General features: G+C 45.8%; 1 protein-coding gene and 1 long non-coding RNA gene across 4 annotated transcripts in view; one reads left to right on the forward strand and one right to left on the reverse strand.

The window, feature by feature from the left end:
- STARD8 (StAR related lipid transfer domain containing 8) overlaps positions 1-23,323 on the forward strand; it is a 443,153-nt gene that overhangs the window by 65,720 nt on the left and 354,110 nt on the right. Inside the window, exon 2 of one of the 3 annotated variants that reach the window (XM_063937082.1) lies at positions 76-109. In XM_063937082.1, coding sequence (XP_063793152.1) covers positions 76-109 — 34 coding nt within the window. Of the gene's footprint in view, positions 1-75; positions 110-14,892; positions 15,473-23,323 lie in introns of those variants that run through there. The other 2 variants (XM_063937080.1, XM_063937081.1) reach the window with 2 other exon arrangements.
- Positions 16,017-23,323, reverse strand: part of LOC134948837 (uncharacterized) — a 56,676-nt gene continuing 49,369 nt past the window's right edge. The window contains exon 3 of the long non-coding RNA XR_010183042.1: positions 16,017-16,422. This is a non-coding gene — a long non-coding RNA (uncharacterized LOC134948837). The remainder of the gene's footprint in view (positions 16,423-23,323) is intronic.

Below are 23,323 nucleotides of genomic sequence, written 5' to 3' on the forward strand. Positions count from 1 at the left end.
GGCATAAATTCTAATGCATCATGTGTAGAATAAATTCCTGTGCTGTAAAAAATAAGACTGTCTTTCCTTTTACAGAAATTTGTATCTCAAAAGGACTGGAAAACTGAAGGTAAGCACTGTTACTCTCAACATTTTCCTAGACATAAATTACACAGTGAATATTCTGGGTGTACAACGATATGCCGGCACCCGGGATCCCAGCGCTGGCATACCGGCGCCAGGATCCCAACCGCCAGAATGCCGCGGTGAGCACAAAAGAGCCCCTTGCGGGCACGGTGGCGCGCTATGTGCACCACTCTATTTATTCTCCCTCCAGGGGTGTTGTGGAAACCACGAGAGAGAATAATTGTTGGTATCCTGGCAGTCGGGATCCCGGCGCCGATATGCAGAGCGCAGGGATCCCAACAGCCGGGATATTGAGTGCCTCTTGAATATTCTATATAATGAAATCCCCTTTAGCTCCCCATTGACCAGGTAACAGTATTACACCACCCAGAATACACTGAATGGGTTGGGATTAATCAGCCGGCGTATGGGATGCCGGCGGTTAGAATACTGACTGCAGCAGCCCAATGATCGGAAAACTCCCTACCCCGCCCTCCCCACAGCCTAAACCTAACAGCCCCCCCTTCCAGCAGCCTAACACTCTCCGGTGATGCCTAAAACTAACTCCCCTTCCTCGCAGCCTAACCATATCCCTCCATAGGACCAGCCTAAACCTAACCCCCGGGACGCAGCCTAACCCTATCCCTCCATAGGACCAGCCTAAACCTAACCCCCGGGACGCAGCCTAACCCTCCCCCCGAAGCCGAAGCCTAACCTCCCCATCCAACCTGTCCTGCGTCCCGGTGGATGAGCATTCGGGATCTTGGCTGTTGGGATTCCGGCACCTGGGTGGTGGCCATAATCGGGATGCCGTTGTCAGCAATCCAAATAGTGTCGGAATTCTGGTGTCGGTGTTCTGACTGCCGGCATCCCGACAGCCGAGATCCTGACTGGCGCCCCACTGAACCAATTGCAGTATCTGCCAAGGTTTTTCATTGTCACTGAACAGTGCACTGCTGTAGCCCAGTGGAAACTATCTGAAGCATTTACGAATGTATATATAAAAGTTGCCATACCTTGCCAAATTGTATTTAGCCAATCAATCACATACAGCACAAGGCATAGAAAAGTTACCCGCAGTATTGTTCATTCTGCATACTAAACGTATGTGAAGTCACTCTGTGAAAGCTGTCATTTTACACGTATATTTGTATATATTATTAGAACTTACAGTATATTCTATAGAGAATTAGCATTTCAGGTAATAATTGTTTATTTTCAAATCCTATTTCATATTAAAGAAACATAATAATTACAACTGCTAATATTCATACTAAACATATAGCAGCAAGAAATAAATTGCAAAAATGTTATAAATTAATTTAAAAACGGGGATAAGCTCTCCTATGTACAGCCAGAGCTGCACAGTCTCACAATCTGAGGACAATAAACACATCTATTGCACATGTACTATATGCTAAAAACATAAAGGAGCTGTTTCTGATTTGGAAGCAAAGCAAAGAAAGCAAGTACATTTATTCCTGGAAAAACCATGTGGCAAGGCAAGGGGTGCAAATACTTATGTTTATTAGCTGTTTTTGCACGTAGCGTAACTTTACATTTGAGTTTAGATGCCCCTACGGTCTCAGTCTCTGCACATGTTACATCTGCCCCACCTGCAGAGCACCATGGTTCTGCTAAGGCGCAAAGTTACTTCTGTTTTGCTTTGCTCCCACCTCATAATCAGCCCCATAGCGAGCATGTAACTCTTAGTACCATTCAAACTACCGTGTAAATAATTTGTTCATAATTAGTTGCTAATACAGACTATAAAGTAATTTTCCCACATAGCATGTTTAAAATGAACTGGAACATGGAGTGGGTTATTGATACATCATGATTGATGATGTTGTTTTGCATTAATGGACTCAGAGAGGTCAGGGTAATGATGTGAAGCTGGTAGGGGGTGATAGAAATGACTAGTGTAATTTGAGTGATGTCAACACTTCAACCTTAGGTCATGTGTCACTTCATCATTTCCCAGTCATGTGTCTGGGGAGACCTGGTGACTACTCTCTGATGCTACTTTCACTATGATTTGGGTTATTTACTGTTTGTATATAATTCTCTTATATAGCGCTGTACACTGTATTTTCACTTTCTGTTTGTATAGTGTTTATGGGTAAATTCAGCCTCGGTATAATTGACTGCCCCATTTTGTTATTATTTGCTATTTGGGACAGATAGAATATAGGTCTTTCTGAGGTTTGGGTTTCTTGTATTATCATTCAAATATATTATCGTTGCTTCTATTTTTTAACCCATATGAATCAAATAGGATAAGCTCATCATAATTTACTGTGCACATAAAATGAAACATATGTGCTTATGGAGGGATAATCCTTCAGCATCTATCTAGAAGTAATGAGGCAGTAAAGCAATATAGGAATCCAACTGTATATGCTGTGTAAACTATACGTGCCATTGTGGAACCTATAGATCATTATTTGTCTGTTTAAGATGAAAATGGTCTTTTTTTTTTTATTCCTGATTACAGTATGATGATAAAAAATACCTTTCAATCAACCATATTTATCTTAAAATCCTCTCCACAGTAGCTGAACGCTAATCAGCGCCCTGTCAGTAACAGTTAATTGTCACTTCACCAGGCCAGGCTCCATGTCATTCACCAGGTGTCAGCTTTCTGTTCCATTGCATAAAACAGTTAAATGGTTAAATGGATGGTATCAGGATCCTGGTGCTTGGGATGCCGGCGGTCAAAATACTGTCGGCGGCATTTGTCCCGCAGGATCCTGCCATCTGAAAGGTAAGTATACTAACCTCACATAGGCATTCGCAGTGCATTTTATTAGGGTGTGCACTGTCGGCGGGGCGTGTCTGCTACCCCTTCACTCTGTGCCTCTCAGCTTTTCACCTTTCACTCTGTGCCTCCCAGCCTGCTCACGCCTCACTCTATGGGGGGTAATTCCAAGTTGATCGCAGCAGGAAATTTTTTAGCAGTTGGGCAAAACCATGTGCACTGCAGGGGGGGCAGATATAACATTTGCAGAGAGAGTTAGATTTGGGTGGGTTATTTTGTTTCTGTGCAGGGTAAATACTGGCTGATTTATTTTTACACTGCAATTTAGATTTCAGTTTGAATACACCCGACCCAAATCTAACTCTCTCTGCACATGTTATATCTGCCCCTCCTGCAGTGCACATGGTTTTGCCCAACTGCTAACAAAGTTCCTGCTGCGATCAACTCAGAATTACCCCCTATATGCCTCTCAGCCTGCTACCCCTTCACTCTGTGCCTCTCACCCTTCACTCTGTGCCTCCCAGCCTGCTACCCCTTCACTCTGTGCCTCTCAGCCTCTCACCCTTCACTCTGTGTCTCTCACCATGTGTCCCCCCCCCCCCCCCCACCAGGCTCCCACATTCACTCTATAAGCCTGTTTCCCCCTCCCTCCTTCTGTGTATCCCAGCATCCTCCCTTCTCCATCCACTGTTTATTATTATTATTATTATTATTATTATTTATTATATAATAAATAAATATATATATATATATATATATATATTCCCTACCACATGTACACGCACACACATTCATGCTAGGGTTAATTTTGTCAGGAGCCAATTAACCTACCAGTATATTTTTGGATTGTGGGAGGAAACCGGAGTACCCGGAGGAAACCCACGCAAGTACGGGGAGAATATACAAACTCCACACAGTTAGGGCCATGGTGGGAATTGAACCCATGACCTCAGTGCTGTGAGGCAGTAATGCTAACCATTACACCATCCGTACTTCATTGGTTGCCTCCCTCACCTATATGTGAGCCGGACAGTGAGGCCAAGCGCCGCTTCTTTACCACAGTAGTCAGCCAGGGCAGGGCGCCATGATGTGGGGTAGCACAGTAGTGAGTGTCGAAGTCAGAAAATATTACAACACATACATTGCATACAAACACCACATAGATGGCCTCCGTGTGCGTACGTGTTCGGCTGTGATTGCACATGTTCGCAAATTGCGTATGGTCGCTCCCGCGGTCCTGCGCATTAGAGCGTGGTATGAGTAATTACAGTGGAATTTGTACTCTCATGGAAAAGCCACAAAGACATATCATAAATCTAATTTATATATTGTATAAATCCCACACTGTCTGCTTTTTCTTCTAAATAGCATGAAGATCGGTCGCACATAAATTAAAACTCCCAGAGACTAAAATACAATGGCAATATTTACACTAAGCTTTGAAATTCTATGAAGAAGGCAAACACCTTTGTTTACTAGGGTAGCCGAGTTTCTAATGAAACAATAAGTACTGGATTGTCATTGTCTCACCTGAAGACAAAACAAACAAAAAGACAATGACCAGGATCCTAAGCTGCGAGAAACTCAATTAACAATAGCTAACCAAAACACAAACCAGACATTTAGAAATCTAAGATATTAACATTCATAGTCTAAACTCTTGGAGATGTGTGTGTGTGTGTGTGTGTGTGTGTGTGTGTGTATATATATATATATATATATATATATATATATAATTCCTGACAAATTGTAATAGCAGGAGTATGTGTGTGTGTATATATATATATATATATATATATACGTACAGATGAACAATAAGAGGCGGCACCCAGCAGACTTGTGAAAAAACTTCAGACCAATATATTCAGTGCAGTCAACGTTTCGGGGACCACCTCCCCGTCTTCAGGTCCTGAAGACGGGGAGGTGGTCCCCGAAACGTTGACTGCACTGAATATATTGGTCTGAAGTTTTTTCACAAGTCTGCTGAGTGCCGCCTCTTATTGTTCATCTGTACGTATACATAGGGTTTCACCCTGAGGAGGGCACCGGAGCAAGTTATACCCACTGTTTGGGGATGCCATGAGTGCCGGAGTATTTGTTGCCTTTATATATATATATATATATATATATATATATATATATGTATGTATATGGATATATGTATATCTTGACGATGGAAATAGATAATCATATCATGTGTGGGATCATATTATTCAGAGTCACGTAACCATTAATCTGGTGGGAATAAGAACATTATTATATATTACCACATTAAGTTATTAATAATACCAGATTTATGTATGATTAATGTGATTGGGTTTAACTGGTCATGGGGCGGGAACTCAGATACAAACAATAGAAACCACATCTCAAGTCCTAGCCATCGCCCACTTCTTGAGCTGACCAATGATCCCCGGTGCACAGGATATGTCCCACCCCCAAACCAATGGAAGAAGAGCACGCAGTGTCTAATGTATTATGTTTTGATCTACTGTATAAAGAGCCAGCTGCAGGCCAGGTCACTATCACAGACTCTGAAGGTCATCACCCATGATGACTGAGGACCGGACCGGGAAGCGCAGGTGAAACCAAAAGTATGTAACATTGACTGTAGCCATTATTCTATTGTATTGTATTGCTTTGTGATTGTAACCCCCTTTCAGTAATAATAGGCTGTGGTGTCGGAACCCAGCCGTTTAAATACAATCTGGTGTTGTGTATTCTTTCCCTGCTAAGGTTTAAAGTGTATTACTATCGCATGCATAACTGTTAAGGGTTTACTGTGTAACTTTGGGTGTGTACGTGCTGTGTGTACTTTGTACAGCCAGCGCAGCGTTTGTACGCAAAGTCCGTACACGGTACGGGACTCTGTACGCTAATGGTTTAATAAGTATGTAGGTTGTGTATTAGGTCTAGCGGCCGCAGCGGCTTCATTTAAAGTGTATAAGATGTCTTTTTAAAGTGTTGCTTTTAGTCCTGTATGTAAATCAGCATTCTCATGAGTAACAGGCTCGCCAGTGGCAATTCAAATGCAGCGCCGGCCGCCAGCCAACCAGAAACCGTGGTCCGGCAGCCAGTCAGGAGCCGCGACTCCTGATTGGCTGGTGACCGGCGCTGCATTTTAAATGCCGCTTGCGCGCCTGTCACTTTTGCTATGTACAGCCCGCCGATGTAGATCGTTGCCACCCGGGTCCGCTTGTCTGCTAATGCCCCGGGTGGCCGTGTGTGGAGGGTGTACCAGACATTAGGGGGTGCCCGTGCGCACCAGGCACCCCCCGTGTGCATGCCTATGTAACCTCATCTTTTCCCCACTGCAGCCTCACCCTAACCCTCTCCTGTAGTGCCTAAACCTCCCTACAGCAGCCTAAACCTAACCTTGCTTCCCCCCAAATCCTAACCGTAACTGTTCCCCCGCAGCCTACAGCTATAACCCCCCTACCCCCGGGCCTGACCCTAAGGAGCCTTAGCATACTTCCATTTGGGATGCCGGCAGTAGGGATTCCGGTGCTGGCATTTTCATCCACGCCGAAATCCCGATGTCGTCATTCCGACCATGCCTTGTAAGTGATTGACCCTTTAAAAATAAATCCAATATTGGCCGGCATCCCGCACCTCCAGCGATCTTGGAATCCATTACATCCTGCTGGGTGCTCTGAAGAGCAATGTAATACCCCTTTCAGACAGAGAAAAGAACCCGGTAATTTTCCGGCTCCTGAAGGGTCGACCCGGGATTTTTTTCTGTCTGAAAGGGTCAACACGGAACTGAGTTCCTGGGAATTCAACCCAGGAATTTACCTGGGTTTTACCCGGCTCTTACATGGGTTGCCGGCTGTCTGAAAGGGTCCGACCCGGTATTTTAGAAATGGGTCACGGCTGACAGTGCTTATTGGCTGAGCTGGTGGGGCACTGGCGATTGGCTGAGCAGCAGGGTCTCTCTGATTGGCTGAGCGGGCGTAGCACTGGCGCTGGCGTCTGAGGTCATCATTATGCTGCAGGGGAGACGGAGGGAGACAGCATGGTGCATTGGAAGGAGGAAGAAATCAGGGAGGTGCTTTCTGTTAGAGGGGAGGAGGAGATCCGGAAGCAGATCACTGGGACAGTGAAGGACGCCACAGTGTACACCAACACTGCCAAGATACATACCTCAAAGGGCATTGTGCGGACACAGCAGCAGGTAGTGAACAAATTGAAAGCTCTGCGCAAATATTACAACAAAGTTCACGACCACAACAGGAGGAAAAGTGGTGCTGCTAGAATGGAGTGGCTTTACTACGATCAGTGCAATGAAGTATTTGGCAATTCTACACTGGTTAATCCCATTGCCATTTCATCGTCCAGTTGTGCGTCCTCACGAAACGCTATCCCAGAGAGCAGCCAATTCGTCCCACTGACATCACCAATGCTGTATGATGACATTACTGAGATCAGTGACACAGATCCGCCGGCTGCCGTGGGGGACCCAGTCACCGATACTATCGAGGTTGATACCATTGGAAGCAGCGTGGTGACTCCGGCTGGGACACCGACTTCTGCGCAGACTGAGGCGCCAAAGTTTCATAGGAACAGTAAGTTGTTTGCTTTTATTTTACACACACTTAAGATTTTTCTTATATTTAAAATCCAGTATATAGTATGGGCCGTATTCCACAATGATGTTGTTTGCACTTGTTATTATTTTTGAATGCAGCGTTACACATTCAGTTCCTGTCTGTTTCTGTATTTCAACAATATTAGAAGGCAACATTACCTATTGCACCACTTATGACTAATAACAACTGCTAACAACATCATAGGTCACACTGCACGCTAATAGCACGAAGAAAGGAGACATCGTGCATAGCATGCAGTGTTTGTACAATTGCGCACTTCCATGATATCTTTGTCATGACCAATACCAAAAAACTGTAATGTTGCAGTGTGAAGCTAATACGCATGAGGAAGAAGGCCTCAAGCACATATATGCTGACATCACTGCTATTTGCTATTTTAAATATGTTGTTTCTTTTCATTTCTAGTCTTTGACGTCCCAGAACGGAAGAAAAAACTTCAAAGATGGAGCAAGCTATGCGCGTTATGACAAGAATCCTAGTCAATCAGCTGCGAGAATCCGATGCAGAAATGCAGGCACAGACTACAACGCTTTTTTGACAACGAGAAAGAGTTACAAAATACATTTCTCACACAACTTGTGGGTATGCATGAACGCATTTCTAGGGAAAACAGAGAGGCTCAAATTTCCTTTCTTAACGGTCTGATGTCTAGATTACACAATCCGCACTCTCCACACCCTTATCCAGTGTATACTCCTCCTCAATATTCTGAGGGCAATTTTGCAAACTACCAGCATCATAGCAAAGGCATGCAGTTTATGGCAACAAACCAATCAAATCAACATACTGCTACTCCACATAATATTCCAGAGGGCACAGTCCATACTACTAACTATGGCGCAGTGCATAGTTATCTAGATGGCACAGCAAATAATTTATCACACGACCCAGCGCGTAGCAGTCCACATGTCAATAAGCAGACCAGTCCTGAAGTTACAATGCATAGCAGTCCACATGAAAGAGTGCATAATAGTCCAGATGGCACAGGGCATAACACTACACATGGCACTGTGTATACCTATCCAGATGCCACAGTGAATAATACTCCACATGGCACAGCTCTCACCCGTCCACTGGGCAGCACTTCGTACAGACACTTGTAAATAATGCCAAGTGTCCGGCCCATAGCTGGCCATTACCTCAGCCACTTCTTTAAATGGGGGTGTACGTTTAGCAAAATGTACAAGCATTATGCCCTCTATTTATGTGCCTATGGTGGCAAATATTCTTTGTCTTTAGTCTTTTTGAAATTGTTCATGTGTAATCAGCACTTTACAGGCCTGTCAAGTGTCCAACCCATAGCTGGCCATTACCTCAGCCACTTCTTTAAATGGGGCTGTAAGTTAAGCAAAATGTAAAAGCATTATACCCTCTATTGATGTGCCTACATTGGCAAATAATCTTTTTTTATTCTTCTATAATGTTTTTAAGAATGATATTTATGTGTATTCAGCACTTTTCAGCAGTTTAAACTGCAAAGTAATAATTACACTCATACATGTGAGGTAACATGTACAGAATTTTACTGAAACAATAAAACCATAACTTTCAAAGAACAAAAAATAAAACCAAAAATGTTTTGCAACATATCCCTTGTGTCCTCTACTGTGTCATATTACTTAAGTTAGCAGTGAGGGTGTTGCGTATCTCCTCTGCATTGCCACTACTTATCTCCCCCTTGTAGGCTGCTTCTGCTGCTTCTACAGGAGTATCGCACAGTTCTGTGTCCACAACATTCCACTCAGGTAAAAGTGTTCCTTCTGTATCTCACAAAAGTTGTGAAAGATACAGCAAACAGCAACCACATCTGGCACCAGAGTGATGGCAATGTCATTGCGTTTTAGTAGACACCGCCAGCGTCCCTTCAGTCTCCCAAAGGCGTTCTCCACCACCATCCTGGCCGAGCTGAAAGTGTGGATGAAATGCACTTGTTCCGGAGAGAGTGGGAGATGCTGTGTGAAGCCCTTGATAAGCCATCGCCTCAAAGGGTATGCCTCATCTCCAATAAGGTGCACCGGGATCTCCACACCATCCACAAACTTTGATTTCTGTAATGGGAAATAAAAATTAATATATAGTATAGGTGGCATACATAATGTTCATGAAAGTACAGGGAATAATTATGAATACCAACAATCTAATATTACATGGGGGAGATAAGTATCCTAAACTCTCCCACCCCTCCCCTAACGACTAACCCTCCCTTTCCGCAGCCTAACCCTAGCCAAAACTTGTGAGCCTCCAGCTATTGTGGAACTAGACATGCCAGCATGCCCTGTCTGCCACTGTTGCAGTAATATTACCCATATATACCCATATACCAAAAATATTAACTATCACAAGATAAATATTTACCTCTCTAGGGAACAACCAGCCATGTTGGTTTTCCTCTGCAATCTGGAACAATTCCGAGTTGCCAAGTACCCGGGAGCAGGGCTGGTGCAAGGTCTCGCTGCACCCTAGGCAAATCTTCAGCCTAGTGCCCCCTAACCTGCAAACCCCCACCACCACCTCTTGGAGGGGAGATGCAGGTGGCCACTAGGTGGGCTGGGGTGAATTGCATCATTATACATATACAGAGAAAAGGGACAACGCTCAAGGACTTTTAAAGTTTTTGTGACTTTGTTCACAATATACTTTCACTTAAAAAGTCCTTGAGTGCCATCTATTCTTTATATACTCTTTATAATACTGTATATGGGGTCTGGTGGTGATATGTAATTGGGGTTGGGTACGGGATGCCACCGGCCAGAAAAGAGACAGCAGCATCCTGATCACCATAATACCGAAATGTGAATGAAATTAATTAACCTTTCCCCTTAGCCTAACCCTCCCTTACCCCAGCCTAACCCTCACCGTCATACTAACATTCAGGATGCTGGCTGTCTGGATTCTGAATGCAACATCCTGTCTGCCGGTATGCCACCTACACCCCTTTAATTGTATGTGTATACATACATATATATGTATGCTCAGTGGCGTAACTAGAAATTTTTCTCCCCCAAGCCAAAAAATTCTTCGGCGCCCCCCCCCCCCATAATTGGCACTATCAAAGGGGGGAAAATGCACGTGCCGCAAAAAGGGGCGTGGCTTCATTGGGGTGGGCGTGGCTTCATATAAAGGGGCGTGACATTGCAGGAAAAGACTTCCTTATGCCACCACAGGAAAGAAGAATAATCCTGATTCATGCCCCTTACATTATTTGTCATTTTTCCTCCTTATAGTAATGCCCAGTATACATTATGCCACATACTGCAATGGCCCTTCGACATTATTCCACACACAATAATGCACATGACACAATATGCACACACCATAATGCTCCCGACACATTATGCCACACATCGTAATGCCTGTGACACATTATGCCACACACCGTAATGCCTGTGACACATTATGACAGGAATCGCAATGCTCGTTATACATTATGCTACACACTGCAATGCCCCTGATACATTATAGCACATACAATGTCTGTGACACATTATGACACACACTGCAATGACCCTGAGACATTATCCCACATACCACAATGCCCGTGATATAGTATACAACACACAGTAATGCCTGACACATACCGCAATTCCCGTTATACCCTATGCCACACACCGCAATGCCCGTGATACATTATGCCACACACTGCAATGACCCTGAGACATTATACCACATATCACAATGCCCGTGATATAGTATACCACACACCGTAATGCCTGTGACACATACCGCAATGCCCGTTATACCCTATGCCACACTGCAATGCCCCTGAGACATTATACCACATACCACAATGCCCGTGATATAGTATACCACACACCATAATGCTTGTGACACATTATGACACACACCGCAATGTCCGTGATACATTATGCCACACACCGTAATGCCCATTACACATTAAGTCCTACAGTAAGGCTTCTAATTACTTTTAAATTACCTGCTCGTTGCCAGGGGTTTCATGCTCTTGGTTCCATGCACGGTGCCAGGGGTTTTCATGCTGAGGGTGTCATGCTTGTTGCCAGGTGTTTCATGCACTGGGTGTCATGCTTGTTGCCAGGTGTTTCATGCACTGGGTGTCATGCTTGTTGCCAGGGGTTTCATGCACTGGGTGTCATGCTTGTTGCCAGGGGTTTCATGCACTGGGTGTCATGCTCGTTGCTAGGGGGTAGTGCTTGTTGCTAAGGCTGTGCTCCCAGTGCCACATATGTCCCCAGTGCCAGATATTCCCCCACGGTGCCAGGTACTCACATGACCCCAGTGCCAAATATAGCCCCCCCCCCATGTGTCAGGTACACATATACCCCCCCCCCCAGTGCCACATATGCCCCCAGTGCCAGATATTCCCCCACAGTGCCAAATATACCCCCCAGTGCCACATATGCCCCCAGTGCCAGATATTCCCCCACAGTGCCAAATATAGCCCCCCTCCCCCCCATATGTGCCAGGTACACATACACCGCCCTCAGTGCCACATATGCTCCCTCAGTGTCCCCCCCCCCCCCCGCTGCTGTGTTGGAGGGACACGGAGGGCACAGCGCGCGCCTCTCCCGTGTCCCTCCTGCGTCTCCGGCGGGTCTAATAAAGGAAGTGCCGGTACGTGAGCCAATCAGAGCCCACGAACGGCACTTCCTTTATTAGACCCGCCGGAGACGCAGGAGGGACACGGGAGAGGCGCGCGCTGTGCCCTCCGTGTCCCTCCATCACAGCAGGGAGGGTTAGTGACAACAGATTGACATGCGGACGCTCGTCCGCATGTCAATCTGCTCTAAATCAGTGGCGGCGCCCCCGCAGCCCCTCGCCCCCAAGCCACCGCGAGGACTGCGGGGGCAGTAGTTACGCCAGTGTGTATGCTCCTTATTGTGTTCCATCCCGCCATCTGTAAGTTCATTACTAACCTGCATACAGACACATCCTTCAGTTTTTTGATAGATGAATTCAGTGGTGGCCTCCAGTGGCTGGCACCCCTAGGCAGCCACCTAAAGCTGCCTAATGGTAGAGCCGGCCCTGCCCGGGAGTTGTGAGCATGACCCGGCCAACCAATGAAGACATCTGTGAAACTGATGAATAGTATACGTATTAGCTGTGTTTAATAATATACATCATGGCCCAGCATATGAATCACATTAAAACACCATACTACTTACCAATACTTATGGTCCACTACAGCCTGCAGGATGATGGAGTGTCAGCCTTTTAGGTTGTAGTAATCGGCTGGGTTGTCTGTAATAATGGGTATGTGGGTCCCATCTATGGCTCCAGCACACTGGGGATATTTACTTTGCTGGAAACCTTTTATGGTATCATCCAGCCGGGCACCTTGCGGTAAGGAGATGAAGTGGTGGTAAAGGGTATCCAGCAATGCCTGGGTCACTTCCTGCACTAGCACACACACCATCGATATGCCAACACCGAACAAGCAGGCGATGGTGCGGTATTCCCCCGGGGTTGCATACCACCACAACACAATCGCCAGTCTCCTGCACGGCTCGATGGTCTTGCGGTAGTTGGTGCTTCCCCTGATGAGTGCTGGAGTGAGAAGTTCCAGCAGGTAGTTAGGTATCATGCGACATCCGAAAGTGTGCCATCCACTCCTCTGGCTGATAAGCTTCCACAGTTGCCCAGAAAGCTTGTCCATGCCTGCAGTCCCTGGCCCACAACGATCGATTAGTCGCGCTGGTAAATCTCAGGGTAGATCTAATGCAGCCCAAAATCGGCGCTCTCCTCCTGTGCAAATACCGGCGTCGAGAATTAGCCCTCTCTGACAGAAATTGCTCCCTTCTCCTCTTGGCAAAAGACTGTGCCAGGTAGCACAGTGCAAGCAGCTGCATCAGGCTCTCATTTGCTGTGTGAAACAGCAAAAAACAGCAATAAGCCAGGAACTCCGGGCTACTCAGCAGTAACTCGTCAGCCATGGCTAATGCAATGCTGTGATCAGTCACCACCCACTTTCATGACCTCATCTCTGTGTGCCATAAAAACAGTCCATTTTTTATGACACACAAGTCTATTGCAGGGCTGACACGGGTTCTGTCTAAAAGGGGTCGACCCGGGAATTAACCTGTTTTTTGTGCTGTGTGAAAGGGGGTAAGGGACTGTATCCCGGGTTTTTCACGGGAACACAAACCTGTGAAAAATCCGGGATTTTGAGATTTTTCTGTCTGAAAGTGGTATAAGTAGAAAGATTTAAACTGACAGCTATCATGTGACTTACAAACATATACCTGTACTTGGCTTCCTTCCAAGTTTCATAACAAAATAAAGGTTAAAGAACATATTTCCATTTAAACATTTTGCTAGTTTACTACATTTTTGTTAATTTTCAAGAAATACAAAATGTCAAAAAAAAAAAAAAAAAGACTTGTTTTTAGGGTCATTCACGGATACCAGAGAGATTATGGCTGCTATTGTGCATGTATGTGCTTGGTGTAAGGTGATATGTATTTATACAGCTGCACCAGATGCCAGACAGACAGTGGCACCAGGGAGAAGAAGCAGCAGGATTACCATTTCTAACAGTGCAGGAAGCATTTAGGAATGACTGGTATAGTAGAATGAGCCAAGTGGGAGAGCAAATATGTGATCATTGCGCCTTTAATGAAACTTGAGCTAAATATCCTGGAACTGTGGAATGTTTTTCTCTTTTTTTCTCTCTATTTTACTGTTTTTCTCAGACTATCACAGATTGATGTTAACAACTGTTGCTTCTCTGAGTCTTTACTGATCACATCACTATTCTCCAGCCTTCTCAGAGATTTGTTCTACAGTCTCCACCTCCTGGTTTATTTCTAACAACTGGTGTGTGTGTGAAGTAAAGTCTAATAAGGGATGGCCAGCAGCCAAATACAGAGAGAGAAGTGCGTGTAACATGACAGCTGGGGACACATCCTGATCACTGTGTGTGTGTTATGTCACATGGAGCTTGTGTGTAGAACTGGGACTGTAATAAATAAATGGATAAAGCTTAATGGTAAGAGGAAATGACAGTGGGCGTGGCCAGGGAGCAGGATCCCTCTCTGTTCTAAGCTCAGGGTGGCGGTGTTACATGACACACAGGCACACTGACTGAAGGGAAGGAGCAACTGATACCACTAGTAATAGGCAACCTGATACACTATGGGGGCCGCACTGGGCGACCCTCTGACCATCAAAAAGTCCGCACATTACTCTATCTCAATAGCAAGTTAATATATTTAATCAAGGAACAAGACATCTAACCGTAACAATATATCATCAGGACTTTCCCACAAGTATTGCAAGCTATAACAACTACAGTATCTCAGCATAGCAGGGAGGAGCTGGGGACTGCGCGCGAGGGCTCGGAGGGCTGCATGCGGGGGCCAGGGCTGCTGGCTGCCCATCACTGCCCTCAGCTGATGCCAGGTGGAGCTGTGATATAAAATAATGTATAATATATAATGTAAATAAGAGCAGAGCTACAGTAGTAAGTAACAACTAAATAGCCCACATCTTCATATTCTCGGCAAATGGAAACAAAAAGTAAGTGACGAGCTCATTACATTGTAATAGAGGAACAAATGTACAGTAAGCCGAGTTATGCTGTAGAAATACAGACCCACAGACCATCTATTTAGGGAACTTCATAAATAGACAGGCGTAATTATATATCCATACATCCATAGGCAAATGTATCCTGGCAGACAGACGTAACTAAGGAGGCAGACACACAGACACATAGTAGTACGAGTGTCTCAGCCACAGAGAGCTGCTGCTGTGTCAGAGTTTCCACCCTGAGCTGCGGATGGGCAGCTGTTGCTGTTGTTGCTGCTGCTGCTGGGGAGACGGGACTGTGCCCTCTGGGCGCTCACTCACTCTCATGTACTTGGATGTTGGGGGCATTTGTTGAGACTGGATCGCTGAGGACTCAGAATGGCTCAGAGGACTGAGACAGGAAGACAGAGAAGAAACTGTCACTTCAAGGACAAAGCATCTAAGACCTGGAGAAGCCTGAGGAATAGATTATCTGCTCACCTGGACCCAGGTGAGTGTGAGTGAGACCACAGGCTGCCCCCTTTCTGGATGAGTGTGAGAGCACATGATGTCCCTTTCTGGGTGCTACATTCTGTACAACGTTGTGTTCCCATTCTTATCCTCTAAGTAAACGTGATAATTATAACCAATACAGTGGAATGAAAATAACTCCATATTAATGTAACCATATATAATGGCACAGAAACGTTTCCATTCTGATCATTTCACTGGAAACTCCATCACATTTATCATTTGTTTGATATGCCTAAAATATGTAATTTTCCATATTATATGTGGCTATATTGTGTGCAGCACTACGTAGTAGGCAGATGGTATAATGGGACATATATGAGTGGCTTGGTAATAAGTGTCATATCTGTAATATAATTACATGTCAGGAAGTGAATTAGAAACTGTGCAATAGGGAATTGTCAGTAAACACACACACACACACACACACACACACACACACACACACACACACACACACACACAAATAACCCCACATCATTTTATCTTGAGAATCAGTGATAATGAAATCAGATGTAACCATATGGCAAAACGATCAAATATATTATTATATTGATAATTTTTTTTATATTCTCATTTGTGTACACTACAATAAAATTGCATTCAGTTAGATGTGGACTAAACCTTGTGAATTGTTAATCTCCATGGTACCACAAGTATTTATGATAACTATGTACACTGCAGCTCACTGAATTGGTCACACTTGTTGTGCAGAAGGTGTATTTTGAGCTTATTGTGGCACTGTCCAAATATTGTCAGTGTGAGCTCATTGGGTGGGTCTGGTGCCCTGGTGGTGATTCATTTTCCTCTAAGTTTTCCCAGGTTCTGTGACTTCAGCAGGATGTGGTCAACATAAGACATGTTGAGCATCACAGCACATACTGTGGTTGTATTTACTATAGCTGTTACAGCAGTGGCCTTCTGTAGAACCTGAAAGACAACATTTCATCATTGCAATATGCATTTCTTAAAAAGAGCAGCTGTAATGGTTTCTTTTGTTGTTAAATCAAATTGTTATGAAAATATTAATGTTGCTTTGTTGTCAATACTGTAACAAAATATTAGTGAACTTGGTGCTGGTAAAAGAAATCGCTAGTGAAACTGCCAAGGACTTAAATTAAAGGTTATTTTTACTCCATTTGTGCTAGATCTCTAAAGAAAGGAATTATTTACAAATGAATCTATTTGAAAATACATACCGTATATACTCGAGTATAAGTCGACCCGAATATAAGCCGAGGAACCTAATTCTACCACCAAAACCTGGGAAAACTTATTGGCTCGAGTATAAGCCTAGGGTGGGAAATGCAGCTCTAGCCGTACACAGCCCTCAGTGCCAGATATGCCCCCACAGTACCAGATATGCCCCACAGTGCCAGATGTGCCAGATATGCCCTCATGCTGCCAAATATGCCCCACAGTGCCAGATGTGCCAGATATGCCCTCATGCTGCCAAATATGCCCCACAGTGCCAGATGTGCCAGATATGCCCTCATGCTGCCAGATATGCCCCTCATGCTGCCACATATGCCCCACAGTGCCAGATGTGCCAGATATGCCCTAATGCTGCCAGATATGCCCTAATGCTGCCAGATATGCCCCTCATGCTGCCACATATGCCCCTCAAGCTGCCACATATGCCCCCTCCCCAAGTGCCAAATATGCTCCCCCAGTGCCTGTTACTTACTACTCCGTCGATCCCGCGCTGTCTTCTGAAGGAGGGACACGGAGCTCACAGCGCGCGCCTCTCCTGTGTCCCTCCTGCATCTCCGGCGGCCGCGGCGGGTCTATTAAAGGAAGTGCCGGTTCGTGATCAGAGGTCACGAACGGGTACTTCCTTTAATAGACCCGCCACTGCCGCCGGAGATGCAGGAGGGACACAGGAGAGGCGCGCACTGTGCGCTCCGTGTCCCTCCTTCACACTGCACTGCCACTGACTCGAGTATAAGCCGACGTGGCTTTTTCAGCACAGAAAAAAGTGCTGGAAAAGTCGGCTTATACTCGAGTATATACGGTAAATAAAATAAATAAACGTCTTGCTGTTTAATGTCTCAATGTGCTCTCAAATTAAAGTGTGGAACATATAAACATTTTGAGATAAAAGCAAGTAATATAATTATTTTGATTAACAACATTTTTAATCTATATTTTTTACTCATTAAAGTTTTTCCCAATACTGTTGCAGAGGATCCCGTGGGAAGTGCTACCTCTGCTATCACAATCCGGTCTGGCAGTCCCACAGGGAGAAGTCACCTCCTCCTGGGAGTGACCGTCTGGCTGTGATTAGCAGCCAGTGCTTCCTATGAGAAGTCAATGCCACAGCTAGGTCATCCCTGAGGGTGGCGGATTTTACTGGGGGGTTGCAGCCCTGCAGCCCATAGGTAAAATCCGCCACTGGTTATGATATAGCCTGGAGGTATGTTATGGGCTATTATCTTGCTGCAGTATGAACCCTTCACCAACTAAGCATAGACCATTTTGCCATGCAAAATACTTTGGTAGCACTTTCGCTTCAGGGTGCCAGTCACTGTCACACTCCTTCTCCATGTTTGATACCTGGTGTCACAGGGGATTTTTATTTTTATTTTTTTACTAAGCTGCTGCTTCCCGGAGTATTTAAGCCAAGCATGTAAAAGGACAATGCTTTATGAGCAAAACATGGGCTGTTGTGCTTTTAAAATCATTGTCCTTTTACATTTTGGGCTTAAACATGCCAGACAGTGGCAGCAAAGTTTGATTCATCAGTCCATAAGAACTTCTAGCAGTCTTCAGCAGTCCACTAGCTGTGCTTCATGGCCCAGGAAAGCCTCTATCATGGCTGCAGAACAGCTGTAAGTTCCTAACCTAGTGATACTTCCCTGAAAAAGGCTTTTTTTCTATAACGGTGAAATTTACATTATTTTTCAGACGTCCATGCCTATCATTAAACATCACTCCATACCCTTTGGGCAGTGGTCTCCAAACTTAGTAAGGGGCGGCAACCGCCAGCGTTTTAGAAAAGCAGCAGTTAACAGAAGCCAGCAAGAGACGTCTATTTATGTTAAAAGCTTCCTGCGGTATTAGCATATTATTGCACAGCCGCTGCATATAAAAAGCAGCTGCTGTGCAGATCTGTGCATCTCTGAATCAGGCTAATAACCATTAACAGGAGTTAACCAATATGAGCCAGAATGAGTGAGCTATTCTGCCATCCCTGCACTTCATAATGATTTGTGAACTGCAGGGATGTTTTCTGGTGATAACATATGATGACCAGAGTATAACTCCACAGGGGGTCACTTTTTGTTAAAGAGGTGAGCCAAGAAATGTGGATCTGTTACTGGGCTTCTAAAAGATGACAGGTAATGTATATATTCCAGTAATATAAGTACAGTTTGAACATAAATACGGCCTTGGTTTCTTCCTGTGAATGGAGTATTGAGATAGCTGACACAGAGCTACAAATGGTCCACATTATGAGTTTTTTTTTTTTTTAAATCCTGTTATTCTCATTTTTGGATTGGAAACAAGTACAGCTATGTGTGAGGGGCCACATCTACTGTTCTAGGTGTGGAAACTGAGATCAGTGTCCACAGTCCTTTCCAAGGGGTGGTGATGAGTGACAAGTTTGTGTGATGAGCTAGTTCTTGGAATTGTTATAAGGGACCATCCCTTAATATCTCCCGTACTGTATGTAATAAAATATGCAATAGAAAATGTGCTGTTTAAAACTATTTTTTTACTCTGAAATGTGGCTATATTATTGGAATTACTTGTGTGCTACAACATTGAAGAAACATGAGACATAATGCACATCTATTCAAAATCATCTGGCACTGTCTAGGAGGCTGGTGTATTTGTAATTGCATATACTGTATTCATAGGTGTGCACAGGGGGGGGCGCACAGGCACCCCTTAATGTCTGGCACCCCAATCTCACATGCCTGATGCAGCAATCACCGAGCAGGCAGATTACTGTCCCCTCTGCGCTGCACCCTGTCAGGACTGCATTACTGACCGGACGCCTGGGTTAATCAAGGGTGCCACTGGCTTTCAAATTCCCAGCTCCACCTCCACGTACAAAAATAGTGTGATGTGACGTGATTACATCATGCTGCTCGCACGCCCACCCGTCTCACCCGCCACATGCCCACCTCTCTCCTTCTATGCTATGCCAACGCCAGCCACTGATGAGGAGCAGCATGCAGCCAGCATTCCACTTAGGAAGACAAGTTAAATACTGGCAGGCGGCCGGGAGCAGCATTGACACGTCACTCGTTTTTCCAGCAGCAGCAGTACTAGTCTGCGACTGTCAGTGTCAGTGAGTGAGTGACTTGTAAGTAAGCTGCTGCAGCTTGCAGGGGAAAGAGAGGGGGAGACAGACCAGGCTGAGGAGGAGCAGTGTAATTGCAGTGAGTGCCATCAGGGGTGTTTGTTTGGTGCACACCACAACATCTGACAATGTATCTGCTTTATTAGGATTGGTACAAGGGTGGATATTTTATGTGTTGACCATCAATAGATGGTGCTAGACACGCCCAAAAGGCGGTGCTAGACACACCCCTCCAACGGTGCACACCCTAATAAAATGTGCTGCGCACACCAGTGACTGTATTATGTAAATCTGGAGAATTTTCTGTATATTATATTGATCGAGAAAATAAAACATGAGTTAATAATGATTGCAATCGTCTGTGGTAGCATTTGGATAATATTAAAATGGTGTTGGTTGGGGACATGCTTGCCAAAGGGTAGGACGTTATCCTGTAGGCCACTTTCATGCTGACTTGTGCGCATGGAACATTCTGTGCAGACATAAAACACCACGCCAATCCAATATGGCATGACTGTCAGGATGATAACATAATTCTATTCAATTGTACACAGACATAGGACATCCAATATGAGCAGAATTCTAGCTTTGGCACTATTGCCAGTTTGTGTTTCTGGAGGACTTTTGTTAATTATTCCTAATTTGCTGCTTTAGTGTTTGCTTTGCTTTTATTTTCAACAGGGGCAAAGGGAGAATGTCAGAGAGCAGAGTGCCAGAGGAGGTGACAGGAGAGAAGTGAGAATTAGGCCATGCATTTGTTTAGCATTTTTATTTACCCTATAAATGAAGTCCTATGGGAGCCTTGGGGTTTCCTAGCCTGTTTAGGGGAGCCTTTGTAATTTACTTAAGATCGTCCCTTGGTCCTTGAGCCCTAATTCAGATCTGGTCGCAGCAGCAAATTTGTTAGCAAATGGGCAAAAGCACGTGCACTGCAGGGGGGGGGGGGGGGGGGGGGCAGATATAACATGTGCACTGAAATCTAAATTGCAGTGTAAAGATAAAGCAGCCAGTGTTTACCCTGCACAGAAACAAAATAACCCACCCAAATCTAGCTCTCTCTGCACATTTTATTTCTGACCCCCCCCCCCCCCTTCCTTCCTGCATGGTTTTGCCCAATTACTAACAAATTTGCTGCTGCGATCAGATCTGAATTAGGCCCTTGATACATACTTTCCCTGAATACTCCCTGAAATAGAGGTGGTATCCCTGAGGACTGGCTAGGTGTGCACAACAGATTGATGTGTGATGAGTTACATGAACCTGGTAAAAGGGACAGAGATAGAGGAAGTCATATTCTAGAAAACAGCATACCTATATACATATATATGTAGGTTTGGAGCATATTTATAGTTGGACATAAGTTGATTTATGACATGTCACTTGGGGGCCTACTCTTTTATGGGTCCATGCATCCTTTATGAGCCAGTTACACATGGGTAGTAAAGGCCCCATGTATTATCAGGGGCCGATTGGACTGCCTAGTATTCAGCAAATATGCTTGTGGGAACCAGTGGCGCCGAGAGGGGGGGGGGGGGGGGGGGGGGTCAGTACGAATTACCCGGGCCCAGGTCTGATATAGTGCCCAGCGGGGGCCCAGATACATCCCTTTACCTGGCAGCAGCAGCTGCAGCTCTTTTCCTCAGCCCAGTACACAGCAGTCCTCAGCCCAGTGCATGCTGCTGTGTGCTGGGCTGCAGTGTGGCCAGGGAGGCGCTTACAATACTATTTCTTTCTTTCTTGTTATAATAATTCATGTCCATGCCTCCCGCAATCAAGCCACACCCCCATAACGTACATGCCACCTCCAGACTCTCTACTGCCTTGGTGGGAACCAGTGTCATTATTTACTCCTGGAGTCCTATGGGAAGGAGGTCTAGGGTTTGAAGAGGGATCCAAGCAGATCCCTCCACCCCCTCCTCACCTAAGTCGACTGGCATGGTTGGGCTAAGTAACACAACTAGTTTTTGGAGCAGCAGTCAATACTCAATACTGAATTGCCCCTGTAATTAAGTATCCACCCCTGCAACATCTGCCACCGACCCCCCCCCCCCCCCCCCCCACCCATGATGGATAAGTCCCTTACACTGAGCAGTACAGTGTGCATAGGTGTTACTTTCTCAATCTCCCTTAAATGCTTTTTCAAAAGTAGGCAAGTATGCCATGACATCATCGGTGATTGAAACAGAAAGCAGATGATTACTTCTATAACAGAGATGCAAATGTGGTTTTTACTATATACAAGGGGGCAGATGTGATATGAGTTAAACTTGGTAAAGTGCCAGTAGCGGCTCTTGCCACAGGCAAGCAGACTTTTTGCCCGGGGCGCGCTGTCCCGAGGGTGCCGCCGCTGCCGTGGCAAGAGCCACTACTGACCCCCTATCCCCTCTCCCAGGCGGCAGCAGGCGCTGTGGGCTGTCTGGGCGCCCCCTGCAGCCGGCTCCTGTGACAGACACTAGAGGTCATAATTGACCTCTAGTGTCTGTGCGGCGCTGCTATGGGAGAGACGTCATGACGTCTCTCCCATAGAAAGGAGCCGGCGGCCAGTGACGGAGGGCAGCGCAGCAGCGGTCGGGAATCAGGAGCTGGGCTGGTAAGTATTGTGGGTTTTTTCGTGTGTGTTTGTAAGCGGCGCTACTGGGGCACAGCTACAGGGGGCACAACTACTGGGGTCACAGCTACTGGGGGCACAGCTACTTGGGTCACAACAACTGGGGGCACTACTACATGGGGCAAATCTACTGGGGGCACAGCTACAAGGGGCACTGCTACAGAGGGCAGTGCTACTGGGGGCAAATCAACTGGGGGCACAGCTACTGAGGGCAAATCTACTGGGGGCACAGCTAGTGGAAGCACAGCTACAGGGGTCACAACTACTGGGGGCACAGCTACTGGGGGCACTGCCAGAAGGGGCAAATATACTGGTGGCACTGCTACAGGGGGCACTGCTACAGGGCGCACAGCTAAAAGGGCCACAGCTACTGAGGCAAATCTACTGGGGGGCAAATCTGCTGGGGGCACAGCTGCTGGGGGCAAATCTACAGGGGGCACAGCTGCTGGGGGCAAATCTACTGGGGGCACAACTACTTGGGGCACAACTACATGGGGCACAGGGGGGGCCCAAGTACAGGGGGATAACTGTGGCCAAGCCCCTTCCCTATGAAGAAGCCAAGCCCCTATTTTTGGGCGCGCACCAACTCTATTTTACCTGGGGGGGCATGGGTAACTTTCACCCTGGGCACCACAAGGTCTAGAACCGGCCCAGTAAAGTGCAGTTGTATAGTATGAAATAATATTTCTCTGACGTCCTAGTGGATGCTGGGAACTCCGTAAGGACCATGGGGAATAGCGGCTCCGCAGGAGACTGGGCACAAAAGTAAAAGCTTTAGGACTACCTGGTGTGCACTGGCTCCTCCCCCTATGACCCTCCTCCAAGCCTCAGTTAGATTTTTGTGCCCGGCCGAGAAGGGTGCACACTAGGGGCTCTCCTGAGCTTCTTAGTGAAAAGTTTAGTTTTAGGTT

The sequence above is a fragment of the Pseudophryne corroboree genome, chromosome 8 (assembly GCF_028390025.1).
Source record: "Pseudophryne corroboree isolate aPseCor3 chromosome 8, aPseCor3.hap2, whole genome shotgun sequence".
In the NCBI taxonomy this organism is placed as follows: domain Eukaryota; kingdom Metazoa; phylum Chordata; class Amphibia; order Anura; family Myobatrachidae; genus Pseudophryne; species Pseudophryne corroboree.